Genomic DNA, 13,842 nt, shown 5'->3' with positions numbered 1-13,842 from the left:
AATAAAAAAAATTTCAATTAGACTTAAGTCAATAAGATCATGTCGTGCCATTCAGTCATGGTTATTTGTGAAAACCTGGTTACCATGGAAACCACTGTGGAGCATTTTGTCATGTAAAGCCAGCATCAACAGATCAGTGAATTTTGTTGAACTGACGTTTGACCTTGGTGTAACATCTGACACAAGGGATCAGGAAGCGGTCCACGGGAAGAAGCACTTCATTTAATGACTTGAGACACAAAGTATCATAAACCATTTTCTAGTCCACGCTAAAAGGGCTCCATGGCGTCGCCATTTGTCAAGCCTGTAATATTTATGCCGTTAAAGTCAGGTATTTCCAGTTCGAGTGGATTTTTATTTGGTGAATGAGTATATTTTGATTGTAGATAACATAAGATAGGATCAGAAGAAGATGAGCTGTTGTAATTAGTAATTTTAATGATTTTTATTTCGTTATAAATTTTGACTAAAGGTTCCTCGTTATTGTGCGGAATTACTGTTTACACCCTTTAAAGATAAATGTTCTTAATCTGTAGCTCACACTTTGAGTTTTTTTTCTTTTCAAAAGATCCAGATTAAAAAATAAATTAAATTCATAATTAAACAACAATATTTTTTTTTTACTTACTGGTAATTGTAAGTGTAGACTCAGTCTAATGTTCTCCTGAAATTTTGGGGGGAAATATTTGACTGGAAATGCTAGACATTAGCAGATGTGGAAATTGCCCTTTAAAAAACAATGGTAATTGCACATTTACTAACTGAATGGTAGATGGATAGATAAAGTGGGTGAAATAAACTCAAATAGACATCCGTTAGATGTGGTATACACAAGTTGACTTGTGAAATATTCTTGCGGACTTTGCTCTGGTTTTCTCTGAGAGGTTCAGCAGTGGCAGGTCCAGTCCGACTGGCAAAAACAACCTAGAATCTAGAGGTATATCATTTCACCAGCATCCCATGGGGCTCTGATGACCCCTTCCTGCCTCAGTCTCCATTGTGCCGGGAGTGACCTCTGACCACTGTGCTTGTGTTTGCAGATCACCTCAGAGGTGCACCTGTTCAGCCACACCAAGGGCAAGAGGCACCAACAGGCCGTGCGAGACAGTAGCAGCATCCAGGGACGGGAGCTGTCCGACGAGGAAGTGGTGCGTATCACCCTGCTGGCGACACGCGCGTTTATTCTCCTAAATAATGCCACTTGTGTTGCGTCAGAGGACAAAGAAACTGATGGCTGTTCTTTTATAGCACGGTTATTATTGTTTATGCACCAACCTCCCCCGCTTTGTGTGATTGCAAATGAGCCTTGAAATGTACATAGTCAAGGTTCAATGCTCCAGTGGAGGCGTGACATCACCTCACCCCACAGCTTTTTTTTTTTTTTTTGAGGGTGGGAAGGGGGGGCATTGAGCGCTTTCCATGGGAAGGCAACCCGTTAATGCAAGTTAACCTCTCAGGCTGCAATATGAGATTGGCTTTTCAGCGCTTCTCATTGTGAGGCTGACAACTGTTGGTGCTATACGCGGCACCTTTGGCCCCAGTAGCTCTTTCATTCAAAGCTTTTCTTCCCATCTCTCTTGTGAGAATAATTGATATGCCCGCCGTCCTTCCTCTCAGGTGTTTTCTTAGCGCAAGTCAGTTTGTTCCGTTTGACAGTTCAATAAACAAGGAAGTGGTGAATCAGAATAATTTTTATTCCCAAGCATGTGCACAAATATCAACATTGGAATTTCACTCTGGAAGCTGGAGCAAAGAGAAAGTTGGTAAGCAAATTTTTAAATTGGCAATTTTTTTCTGTGGAACAAATCCACGTTATTTTTAAGAGCATCATATAGAATAGTAATATGATAACAGTAAAAGCTTTATAAAAAAAATTTAAACATGTTAAATTTTTAATAGTAAAAAAATACAAATATGAATACAAATGTATGTCATCCTTAAGTCCTTACAGTGCTGAAAATAAAATATTGAATAGTGACAAATGGCCAGGTGAGAAATCCGCAAATGAAGCAAATTTATTGAAAAAGCACTTTTGGAAGGATTAAACTAAAATCCGCCCATGAGCACTTCATTCTTTTGAATGCATATTTTAATCCATATGTAAATTATGCATGCTTTTGCTTCTGTCCTCTCAGGTTATTTCGGGTTATCTGTCTGAATGACGACTGGCATGGATCGGATGCCATTTTGATTTGCGTATTTTTCTGTACCAATATGTGAAAGCTAATTAAGTTGAATAGCTGACTTTGTTTAGAGAACCGTACGGCAGCTGCTCACATTATTTATTTGAAACTAACTCTCTTTATTTCACTGCTAGCTATTTTGTATACTGTGGGTCCATAACTCTCCCGGTAGTGAAAGCTTTTTAATTAAAATGTAGACGGTTGTCCCCTCTGAGCAGAGATCACAAAGTAGTTTTCCCATACAGGCTGGTGGAAAAGGCAGTGGGCCTTTGTATTTGGTCTTATTTTCACTGCAGAGACTCATGAATTAAAATGAGAATACAAAGATTAGTAACAAGCCATGATGGAAAAAAAATCCATTGAATCATACATCAGTCTTATTAATCATTACCTGCCTGGCTTAATGTGATTCCTTGGTTTAATGTAGGTTCGTAGTTTTTTTTTTTTTTTTTTTCCCCTTTCGTCCCCAGCCCTAGTTTAATGTGCTTCCATATTTATTGATCACCTTCTTACACCGCTGACTTTTGGCAGCCTTGCCCAATAGAGAGACACTGAGGCTGCATCTGCAGAGAAGTGACTTCCCACAGGACCCAAATAGTCCTGGAGGTCTGGTTGACGCTCATTCGATGGCCCCTAAATTGAGAACCTTGCTGAAATATCGAGAGTGCCAGCTGAAGTACCCCTCTCACTCCCCTCGCTATTTTGAAATCTGACACTTGACACCTTTCCAGCAATGAATTAGCTTCTGGAAAGAAACGTGAAAGGTTTCAGTTAAACATGGGTGTCAGATTTGGATGTATGACATGGTCGTGCTGAAATGTCATCCAAATGAGGTAGTTAGATACAGAAAATGTCATGCGAACCACTGAAGACTGTAACCCCATCCAGTGTCGTATCACTTATCGTCTAGTAGCCGACATGATATTCAGCTGTTTGCTCAACGCCAAATGGAAAGCTACCCGCTTGGGCCTTTTGTGAGCGACAAAAAAGGCGCTGGGTGAACATATCCCATAGAATGGGCTGCCTTTTAGATCTGTGATAGATCTGTCTGTGTCAGAGAAAGGGAGGGATGTTTAGAGGTGGGTCATGTTTCCCCTACCCGAGGCAGTATGCGGTATTGTGCTGCACCGCAGCCCTCAGGCCGGTGTATTTGCTGCTTTGTGATTATGGTTCAGTGGTGGACACCTGTCTGTCACCATATTTGACTTGTCTCAAACATTCTTAGTGCCATTGACATTGAGTTTACTTGACCCTATTTTGTATTAACTGTATATGTATTTGCTGAAGCATATACAGCTGTCTGTCAGCAATTCCCTTATGCGACAGAATAATATTTCAGTTTACATTTTTATATTACCTGTATGATGTATTTTGGGCAAATGATATTTTGGATGCATTATTGAAACAATTTCATTAGGTGAGTGGCAAGCACACTAGATAGCCTCTCAGAGAGATTACTGAGTGCAAGTGGGATGACGTCCATGGTTATGAGGCATGACCGACCTGTTGTATGAAGAAATGAGGGGGGAAAAAGGCTTCAACACGTGTTAGCTGAAAATCCAATGAATGGCTTTGACTGTGGAATTGGCATTTTGTCCCCACAAATCCAATTATTGGATTGGAGCTTTGGCAAATCATACATGCTAAAGGGGGTGTTCCATGTCAAAGTTAACTATAGCCAATGCACAACGTGTATTGGATTCGTATGAATCTTGCTTTGCCCTTACAGCTTCTGGCTACGATTGAGCATCTGCCAGTTGTGTGGAATTGTGTTGTGTTGAACGGAACATTGATGAATGACTTTGTAAGGAAAGTAATGCAAAATTAGATGCACTGCTTGATTGCAACCATCAGGGGTGCTGCTGATTCAATCTCTAAATCTGTGGTTTGGAGCGTGCTGCGGTGTGCCAAATAGATGGCAAAAAAAAAAACAACTTGCAGTTGACGCGTGCCAAGAAGCAAATGATCTCAGTTGCATTACGCTAATATTAAACGTGCAAGCTAGCGAAATGTCTCGATAGCATGTACAAATCCCGCTCGGCACATAGAGCGGCACCTTTAAACGACTGGGACACCTATATTACGTTCCACTGTAGTGAAACCCTCCATTCAGCCAACAGGTGCATCAACACTTGTCACCAAAGGCTATGGCATCCCACACACAGGTTTAGATCTGACTTTTCAATGGAAGTCTTATCCTCTGGTGTAATTTTTGACAGCATAATTAGGTAATTAGTTTCTCGCACATGCAGTATGTCGCTCAAATTGGGTAATGTACATTACACCTTCTCTTGGTGGAAATACGAAAATGGGCATGGCAACGCCTCTGACCTTAACGCATGTCTACGGGTGGGGGCTGGTGGTATTACATACATAGATTCTCCTGAAACATAATTATATGGTAAAGTAATATTTTTAATGTCATTGTGTATAGTGACCGTTTTCATAATGAAACAATTTTTGTGTAATGCAAACCGAGAGGAAAAGTTGATAATATTTTTGAGCTGTTTGGTGAAAAATGTGCGGCCCTCCTGGGTGTACTATAACAACGTTTCACTTGTATGTGCTTTAGGAGCATCTTTCCTTGAAGAAATACATTGTGGACATCATGACTGACAGTTCAGTTTCCTCTGAGAGTGTAAAGGACAATGAGGAAAGGCAAAAGGCCCGCAAGAAGGCGAAGAAGCTCCGTGCCAGGATGAACTCCAGGTCAGGATCTTTTTTTGTTTGTTTTTTTTTTTCCTCCCCTCTATCAGTAATAGAGGTGAGTTGGGTTCATCTCTTTGCATCTGTCAGAGGCACAGAGGACCCAAGTACACCAGGGCTTTTTGTGGTGATTTTAAAAAAAAAAAAAAAAAAAAAAAAAGTGAAATCTGGGGCGGGGGAGCACATTTTACGCATGTGCATCCTGACTGTCCACAAGGTAACACTAATGACCTTAATTTATGGGCACTTTTGATGATTACATGGCAAAACTGCAAATCGGTCTCTCGGGCCTGGCCTTCCACCTGTAAAGAGCTTTCCAACAAATTGCTGCCCTGCCATTGGCCACATCTCTGTACAGTATGCATGTATGAACCCTGCCTATCTTCTCCCTTTCAGCTATTGATTTTTAAATGAAATATCTAAGAAAATCAATACTAATAAACAAAGAGAAGGCAAGGTTACAGTGCAGCAAAACCGGAACCTGAGATTACTTATTTTATGGTGAAAGAAGCTGTCATGTTTTTTAGATGTTCTTACTTATTTAAAAATAAAATATACTATGTTAACTTCAATTGGTGACAGGAATGTAAACTATGTTCATATGTGAGACTTTTTTTTTTTTTTAAAGTCTTTAGCGCGCATGTGTTAAGGCCTCAACACAACCAATACGACATCGACCATCGGAATACGGCGTCTGTTTGGTGAAGTGTGCCACGTCGTAAAGTCTGAGCTTTTGTTGAGGCGTCGGCGGGTGGCGTGTTCGGCGGAACCAATCAATGTATAATTGGGTCGGGTTAAATGAGCACTGTGATTGGCTGTACCGGAAGTGACGATTATGGTGAGGGTAAAGTGGCATGTTTATAAAAAGAAGCGTCAAAGCAAATAAAGGGGTGCTTTAACGCCATAGGCTGAAGCAGTTGTGCCTTTCTGGCCTGGTGCTTCAGTCTCAATACTGCTGTTGTTTGACTTAGTGAGACTGTGGTGTTGAGAAAGTGACAACACGATCCGTCTGTTCTCTGTCACTCCATCGTCAGCCCTGCTGGGACTTGCACTCAAAGGCAGCAGGCCCCCCAAAGGCAATTTAAAAAAAAAAAAAAGCACACAACCCCATAAAACAAAAAGGTTGGCCGCTTCATCAATTTATTTTAAGACAGCATAATAAAAATACTTCTTCCTCAACTCAGTGTACAACCAGCTCATAATAAGTGCAAAGCGTGGTAATTTTGTCTGACTGCAATCATCAACAGGTTTTTGTTTAGTTTTTTGTCGAGGAGCCTGCTTTTATAATTTACTGCCAGTAATTCTTCACTGCTTTGCACAGTGTGAACAGAGTGGGCAGTGTGTGTTCATGCAAAGACACTTATAAAATTTGAATTGAACAGAGCAAGTAAGACTGATGAATGTGTTTTTCTTTGCCTCCACCTATGATTTGTGCCATCAGTGCCCCAGAGCCATGACCATGATCTCTGCTTCTGCTCATTAAAATTTTGCATTTTCATGTAAACATGTTTGCTTTTTCTTATATATGACAAAATAAATTTAAAAAAAAAAAGAATCAGTCCCTTGGCAAAGCTTAATTGACACCCCCCCAAAAAAAGTTATTTTGACTATTCTTTGTGTAGATTGGCATTGCTGAAATTATAAATGTGTAATATACTTTTGAGTTCTTTGACATGGTCGAGATCAGCCATAATCAATTAATTTCCAGTTTTTTACTGTGCACTTGCTTACTGTGTAGCTATTGTCTTGTTTCTTTGATTTCTCTGGTCTTTCCCAACTCTGCATTGCCCATTAATGATTAACATTAGCTTGTCCATTTTCTCATCTTCTCTCTTCTTACTCTTTGTGTCTTGCTTAGCGACCCCTCGTCCGCCTTTAGCTGTAACGCTGTTTGTCAGATGTCTATCTTATTTGCTGCCTCAAAAGTTAGATCCTTAGAGGAGAGGATTAGCACCGTGCAACTCACGGAGCTGCCTCATAGACATTGTTAGCTTCGCTTAACACCTAGACTTCGAGAACTTTCAAAACACTGAGTGATGATTGTCACCTACATGACCTACTTTTTCTGAAAAGAAGGAATTTGAGTGTTTCGAGTTTTGTGAGAGGGGGAATTAACATTGATTTAATCTTGATTTTCGTCTCTGCCAACAAAACGCCGCAGCTTTGAGATCAGCAGTGGTTTCTGATAATTTTAGGCTGAGCCGCTCCAGTGACAGGCCAAATAAACAGACTCGTTTTCTTTCCTTTCACAGTTTCATCCACAGCGTGCTTTGCAGCAAGGCTCAACACTTTTCCCCTCAGTTTTAAATACTTTTTCTTTTCTTGTACCCCTGCAGAGCAAAGCAATATGAGACGTCATTTGACATAAAGACGCAAGTTCCAGACTCCCCGTACAAGGCCAAGTAAGTGCAATCCATTTCTTTAAATCTTAAGTGTTTATTGAATTTGCTCAAATATTAGGAAACCTGGCATTTTGTACCTTTTGATTATTTTGACAATTGATTAAGAGAGTTGTTCGATCAATATCAGAGGGAGGTCACCATGACGAAAGTGAATCACCTTTTCCAAAGATTGAGAGTTCAGTTGGAAAAAGGTCTTCATTTATATAAGTTTATTTGATAGTTGTACAAAATGTCTAAGTATTAATGTTTAATGGAAAGCCCCAAAATTTTGATAGTCCAATATTTGAATAGGGTGCGTTGCGTCATTTGTCCATTTTTGTCACTATTGGCATTAGGATGACTCTTATCAAAACTGCATGTAAAAAATGTATGGATTTGTAGCGTCACATAATTTAGCTATAGGTCAAATTAGTCAATGAATCAATATTCAATTGATATGTACAATTGGTATTAAACTGCAATGTCCACTACATTTTCAGATTGCAACGCCTTGTGAAGGACCTTTTGAAGCAACTGCAGGGCCAAGACACTGGCCAGTGGGCCAACAACAAAGTGTCCAGTCTGGATCGTACTTTGGGAGAGATCGTTCGCATCTTGGAGAAACAGGTAGCTTAGATAACGTGATTAAGTTAAACAAATCGGCTTTTTGTCTACCCATGCTTTTCAATTCATTCAGCCATACTGTATTAATATCCAGCGGGTTTTCGTTGTCTATTGATTTAACTTCATCCAATCCCGTGCTGGATTTTAACAGCGGTCCCACTTTTTTGGCTTTGCTGTCGTCTGAGCCATCTGTAGCTGAGCGCGAGTCATGCCAGACGCTTTGCATGTCTCCTCGGTCATTAGTTGTGTTTGGCTTCGTCTCCCTCTGTCTCACCCTCCCAAGTATCACTTACTCCAAAGCCACTTGCCTTTGGTTATTGACTAATGAAGACCATGTTAACTATGTTTTGATTGTCCACATGGTACCAATAGAGGTGCTTCCTGGCACGAGAGTGAGTATTGTCTCGATGTCTGTGGTTTGTATCGCTCAGACGCCACTGTTTTAGACAATGGCCAGTTGAATAAAAAAAAGAAAAACATTATCCCAGCCAGACATTTACGATTATAGTCACACAAGGTCTTATTAAGTCAAAATGCATTATTGCAGACCAGCACAATGTTTTCCACCTTTTCACAGGCCTTCCAATATTCTTGTGGATGGGGTAATTTGGTAAATTAATTTTGTTTCCAGAAAGTTCAGTTTCACTTGAAGCCTTTCAGATCAGATAAATAAATAGCCTTGTATTCCTGTTCTGCAGTTTGTCGTCAGGACCGCAATTACCTGCATTAAATATTCAGTTATTAAATATTCTTTGTAATTATGAATATTTTTTCTTCCCCAAAATTATTTATCGATATCCACCCTGAGACTGTGAAATTTGCCATTTAATGTTTTTTTTTTTAAACACTGCTTTGAGACTCCCCCTGCTGGTACTTGTTAAAACATTTATCTTCTCTTCCTGTTGCAACCCTGAAGGAGTAAAAAAGTGGTGAATAAAGCTAAACATTTGCTTTAACTTGGTCGAAATTGTGGCTGGAATAGAAGTGTGCACATGTTCCACCAAGCTATGTATGACCTCTGAATGTTGAGCAAACACATGACTATAAATCTTTTCCAGTGGTATCCAGCAAAATTAAATGATTAGCTATATTCAATATAAAGTAACTGTCTCAACTAGAGTTTATTTGAAACCTGTTTCAGACTTTTTTTTTTTAACTGTAAAAACTTTATTAATTTGAGCGGAGGGAATGCATTAAAACACCTGCCACCATGTTTATGATGAGGAAAATATACAGCCCACTTCCTGTAATGAGGCATAAATTTCCTGCCAAGTTGTGGTTTGCTCCATTATACCATCCCACTGTGTGTCTGTGGGCGTCAGAAAAGAAAGATTATAGAGTCCCATCAGTGACAACTGGGTTAGCCGGAGATGCTATTATCATATTTCCCCAGGGACGCTTAGAAAGAAGTACTAGCTGGCACAGCCTCCTCTAAGGAGAGAGGAGGAGTCAGCTGTGATGTAAGTAGCTCACAAGCTGTCACTTACACGAGGAACTCTCCTTTTTGCTCCGCCCACTCTCAACATGAGGACAGTGGGCCTCTGAAGACGTGCTATTTTTTTTCTGTCAAGGCGGCAAATCAAGGGCCTTGTCTTTCCCCTCAGTTTAAAATCTCATTTGGTCAAGTTGTGCTCTGCCATCTCACAAAAAATGTAGAACCATGGGGAAGCATGATTGGCAAATAAGGCAGCCGAGGAACACTTGGCTTTCTAATCCCTGGACAAAGTCAAATAAATAGAGTCTCCGTCAGCATGGCTGTCTGGCCTCTTCAAGTCCGTGCCGTTTAGATTAATTGACCTAACAAGCATCTCTCGTGTCACTGACTCACCTACAGATTTGTTTTTCTGCCTCATATCTGATTCAGTCTCCACTTTCTCTGCTAATTCTGTAGACAACACCCGACACTCCCCTCCTGGACTGCAGTTGTGGCCCCACCCCTACACTCACACACACGCACACACCCCCCAAACACTACTCATGAGGTTATGTCGTCTCTCTGTGACCCCGGCTTGTTTCTCCCTCTGTGGCCACTAATGGTTTATTTTGTGTCAAACTTAATTCTAGCTATACTCCTCATGATTGAGAAGCGCATTTCTCCAATTTTCTGCTCCTTTTTTCCCCCACACACACTCCTTTATCGTTATGGACTGCCCAAAGTGTTTATTAGTGTTTTCAATTAAAGCCTGTCCGAAAATATGCACCACATTAGAAAATGTCACTAACACAGACCTGTGAGTACCTGAAAGCGTGCGCTCTATTTGCATTTTCAATGCCAGCTGTCAGAGCCTGCTTGTGCCGAATAGGGAATGGTAAAGTTTGAGTTTTGGAAGTGTGTTTTCTTAAGGTCAGATTGACAGCACGGGGCGAGCGCACATTGACAGCAGTTGTGAGTCTGAGTTTCTTTACATGTTCATCTTCATTAGAAATTTATACACCCAGAAAATATGTTGAGCATTCAAATGCAAAACATCAAGTTTCACAAAATTATATTTATTTATAATTTAAATGGACAAATTTCAAATTGTTAGGCGCTTGGAAACAACTCAAGGGGGGGAAACGCCTTGTGCGAGGATGGACATTGCAAAATTTGACATTCCTTCTGTATTTGGCATTCTCTAATTGCTTCTTGATCGTAAACAGTCACAGTCTATTCTAGTTTTCTGGGTTTTTTTCCTGTGGGGGGGTGGACAGATCTACATTTGACTTTTGTGCAGCTTCCCAGACCTTATGTCTTCATATTTAGACCAGTGTTTCTGAACTTTCATGAGCTAAGGCACCCATTTCACATGTGAAAAATCTCATGGGACAATGCCGAACAAAACGTCACAAAATGTATGACTGCTGAAATAGCGAAAATCTTTACTCACAAATGCACAACAAACCCCAATTCCGCTGTGTAAAATGTACATAAAAACAAAACACCGTTATTTGCAAATCCTATTCAACTTGTATTCAGTTGAATACACTACAACGACAAAACATTGAATATTAAAACTGATGAACGTACATCACAACTTCCTCCTGCGGTTTGCCACCAACTGAGCTAGAGAGATTTGTCTGGCCTTCATCCTTAAGGCTGTGTAATGAGAATGCATCACGGTCTCATGCAAAAGCACTAGCGTGAGACTTGCTGCCTTCTATCAACTTGACGACTTGCTTGTCCATCTGCTGGTCAGGCTGGACTAGCCATGCTATTACCTCCTCTCCATGTAATTAAAGTGTCTGGTGGGAGGAGACTACAAAGTGCAATCTGGCTGGTCTCTGCACATGGGTGCAGGAATTAGCAGCTGCTGCTGCCCTCTCATCAGCTGGGGTAACAATAGTTGACCCCGGACAGTAATTGAATAAGATTCTCCTTCGTGTATTATTCAGAAGCCATCCTTCTAACTTGGGTCTTAATGATTGGCCTTTGGTGGCTGTTCTGTTAAAGAAAGATAAATTAGCTACTCCTCCTTTATTGTTAATATTGATTTTGGGGTTAAAATTGATCCAAATAAATGGAAGGGATCGTGAACTGTATTTTTAGTAGTTATCAGCTTAATAAAAAAAATGTCAGATGTAAGAATGTGTTCACTATTGAAATTTTATTTAGTCCATAATTCATTTACACAATATATTTGCTGGGCCACCTGTGCTGTATCACTGATGTATTCAATTAGCGTAGAGTGAATTGCAATTAATAGCTAATCTCACAATGCTAATGCTGACAATAAATTGGCTAGCAACTACATTTTCACTCACACATAGATGGCATTGTTAATAAAAATGTAATTCTTTAATGCAACTTCTAGCGGATATAAAGGGAGAAAAGCCAGACTTCTATGAGTGTATAATTAGTGGTTTGCACTTAATCCTTTTTGTCAATTTTGTTCCATTTTCACAACAAATTAATCTGTCATCAGAAGATAGCAGCCAGCCGAGGTCATCGTCTGCTCTTTAAAGGAGACAACCAGGACTGGGCAGGTCTCATTTAGCCTATTCAGTATTGTTTAATAATATTTAAAAAAAAAAAAAAAAACGCTTTGAGGTCGGTGTGTTGATAGGAAAGTTAAGAGAAGGGCTAAACTCTGTCTCTGTAATCCAATTGATTGAGGGTTGCACTTTCTGGATAGACCTCTTAAGTTATTTCAAAATGGAAACACAGCCCTCACTGTCTTTAGGACATTTCTGATTATGTTGAATCCTAATAGTCTTTGGCTTGCTGGTCTAAGTCGAACCCTGAAAGATAGTTTGTGCGCAACACCGGAATCGGATAGTTTGTGCGCAACACCGGATTCGAGGAGCATTTGCCTCTTTGGTTGGCATGAGTGACAGATGAAGAGCTTATCTATGATTTAGCAAAGCGCTTGACTCTCAAATGTGTTCAGGCTTGTTGGCAACTTACCATCTTGGGAACAAAAGCGCCGTGAAGTGGCTGGATATTAGTGCTGTCATGGCACTAAGGAGTCTGTAACCTCATTAGGAGGAGGGGTGACCTTCAGTGTTACACAGCCCGCTGAAGTCGTGCAAAGTAGGTCCTTCAGCAGCAAACCCCTGCAGCTATTTCCACCTCAGACACAAATACAGCCGATGGTGGTAGCACCTTGGTCTAGCCAACCACCTTCCAGACACCATTCAACAATATTCTGATTGATTTTCATATTTTAAGTGGGTAAGAAAAGAAACAGTTAAGTGCTAACCTTGGGTCAATATTCTTAAGATTGTGGAGACAAGTGTCTGGAATTATTTTTCTTTTACTAAGCAGATAACCAACGCTAGAGATTGTACTCTACTTCTACAGAGTGCAAAGTGGAAAGCTAATGTTTGGCAGTAACATTAGACTAAAACTACATAGCACATTTCTACAGCACATTTTTTTAGTTAAACACCAAGAACTGAACCAAATGCTCTGTAATTTTATTTCTGATGTAGAATTGAATGATCTGTTTAACGAAGATTGTAGACATTTTAGACGAGATGGCTAACATACTGAGATGTTTAAGGCAAACATAATTTGTATCAAATATGACTTTGGTCATTAATTTAAGAGGACAATATTCATCGTCATTGGTCATTTAATTTTTTTAAATTTTTTATTTTATTTTTTTATGATAATTGCCACTTCATCCGAGCATTGTTTTATACCGTTTTCACGTTTTCTCCCACTAGTGGGCCATTCATTGCAATGTGCCAAGCGTTCTGAAAATACCATTTTGTCAGTGTTTCTTTGACTCTGGCCATTTGTTGTGACCACCCTCATGCTAATCAAAGCATGTACCCTCTACAGAAACGGCTCCTTTGAGATCAAACAAGAATACCTTAGGGGTCACTTTGTTTTCAATTACAATACCCTTGCCTCTTTGGAAGAAAGAGTTGTCTTCCCTCATGGGAGCCATGTAATCATGCCTGTTCAATCTGTGGCTTAAGTCTTAATGTACCTTTTTTGTTTTTGTTTTGTCCTCTCTCTGTCTCTGTCCCTTCCTCTATAGAACACAGCAGACCAAGTAGCCTTCCAAGTAGGCGGTGGCTTATCAGCTCTGGAGCAAATCCTGCAGGTCGTCATTGCTGCCTCCTCACCTGCCGCCCTTCCTCGTATTCCTTACAAGTTGGTACCACATTTTAATTGTACTTGGATAATGTAATTTACCAAATGGAGTTAATTTCCAGTTGTGCAAAATGTATTTAGTGCATTTACACCACTTCCTTCCACTTGATCAACTTGCAAGTCATTGACTTTAATTGTCAGAAAAAGTGGAGGGGACAGAACTGTTTTGCCCGAATGTTAAATCCTTTAATTATGCTCCAAAACACTCTGTGTAACAATGTCTGAAATATTGATAATGATGTCATCGTGTTAATTTTTTGTAATTTGTGAGTCTATTACATCCCTCTTGACTGCGTTTCATTTAGTACATTGACTTGTTTATGCACATAAATGACTTTGTGGCTCATATCCTTCTGATGACCTC

The 13,842-nt window shown here is 40.0% G+C and overlaps 1 protein-coding gene across 4 annotated transcripts in view; it reads left to right on the top strand.

The window, feature by feature from the left end:
• Positions 1–13,842, top strand: part of scaper (S-phase cyclin A-associated protein in the ER) — a 49,538-nt gene that overhangs the window by 14,727 nt on the left and 20,969 nt on the right. For all 4 annotated transcript variants that reach the window (XM_088297597.1, XM_088297594.1, XM_088297596.1 and 1 more), the window contains 5 exons: positions 1,041–1,148; positions 4,756–4,892; positions 7,226–7,291; positions 7,771–7,897; positions 13,363–13,478. In XM_088297597.1, coding sequence (XP_088153723.1) covers positions 1,041–1,148; positions 4,756–4,892; positions 7,226–7,291; positions 7,771–7,897; positions 13,363–13,478 — 554 coding nt within the window. The remainder of the gene's footprint in view (positions 1–1,040; positions 1,149–4,755; positions 4,893–7,225; positions 7,292–7,770; positions 7,898–13,362; positions 13,479–13,842) is intronic.

Source organism: Idiotropiscis lumnitzeri, chromosome 6, assembly GCF_059441095.1.
Source record: "Idiotropiscis lumnitzeri isolate Australia: NSW breed Sydney's pygmy pipehorse chromosome 6, RoL_Ilum_1.0, whole genome shotgun sequence".
Taxonomy (NCBI): Eukaryota; Metazoa; Chordata; class Actinopteri; order Syngnathiformes; family Syngnathidae; genus Idiotropiscis; species Idiotropiscis lumnitzeri.
The sequence above is the reverse complement of the archived record's forward strand: the minus strand, read 5'-3'. Positions and strand labels throughout refer to the sequence as shown.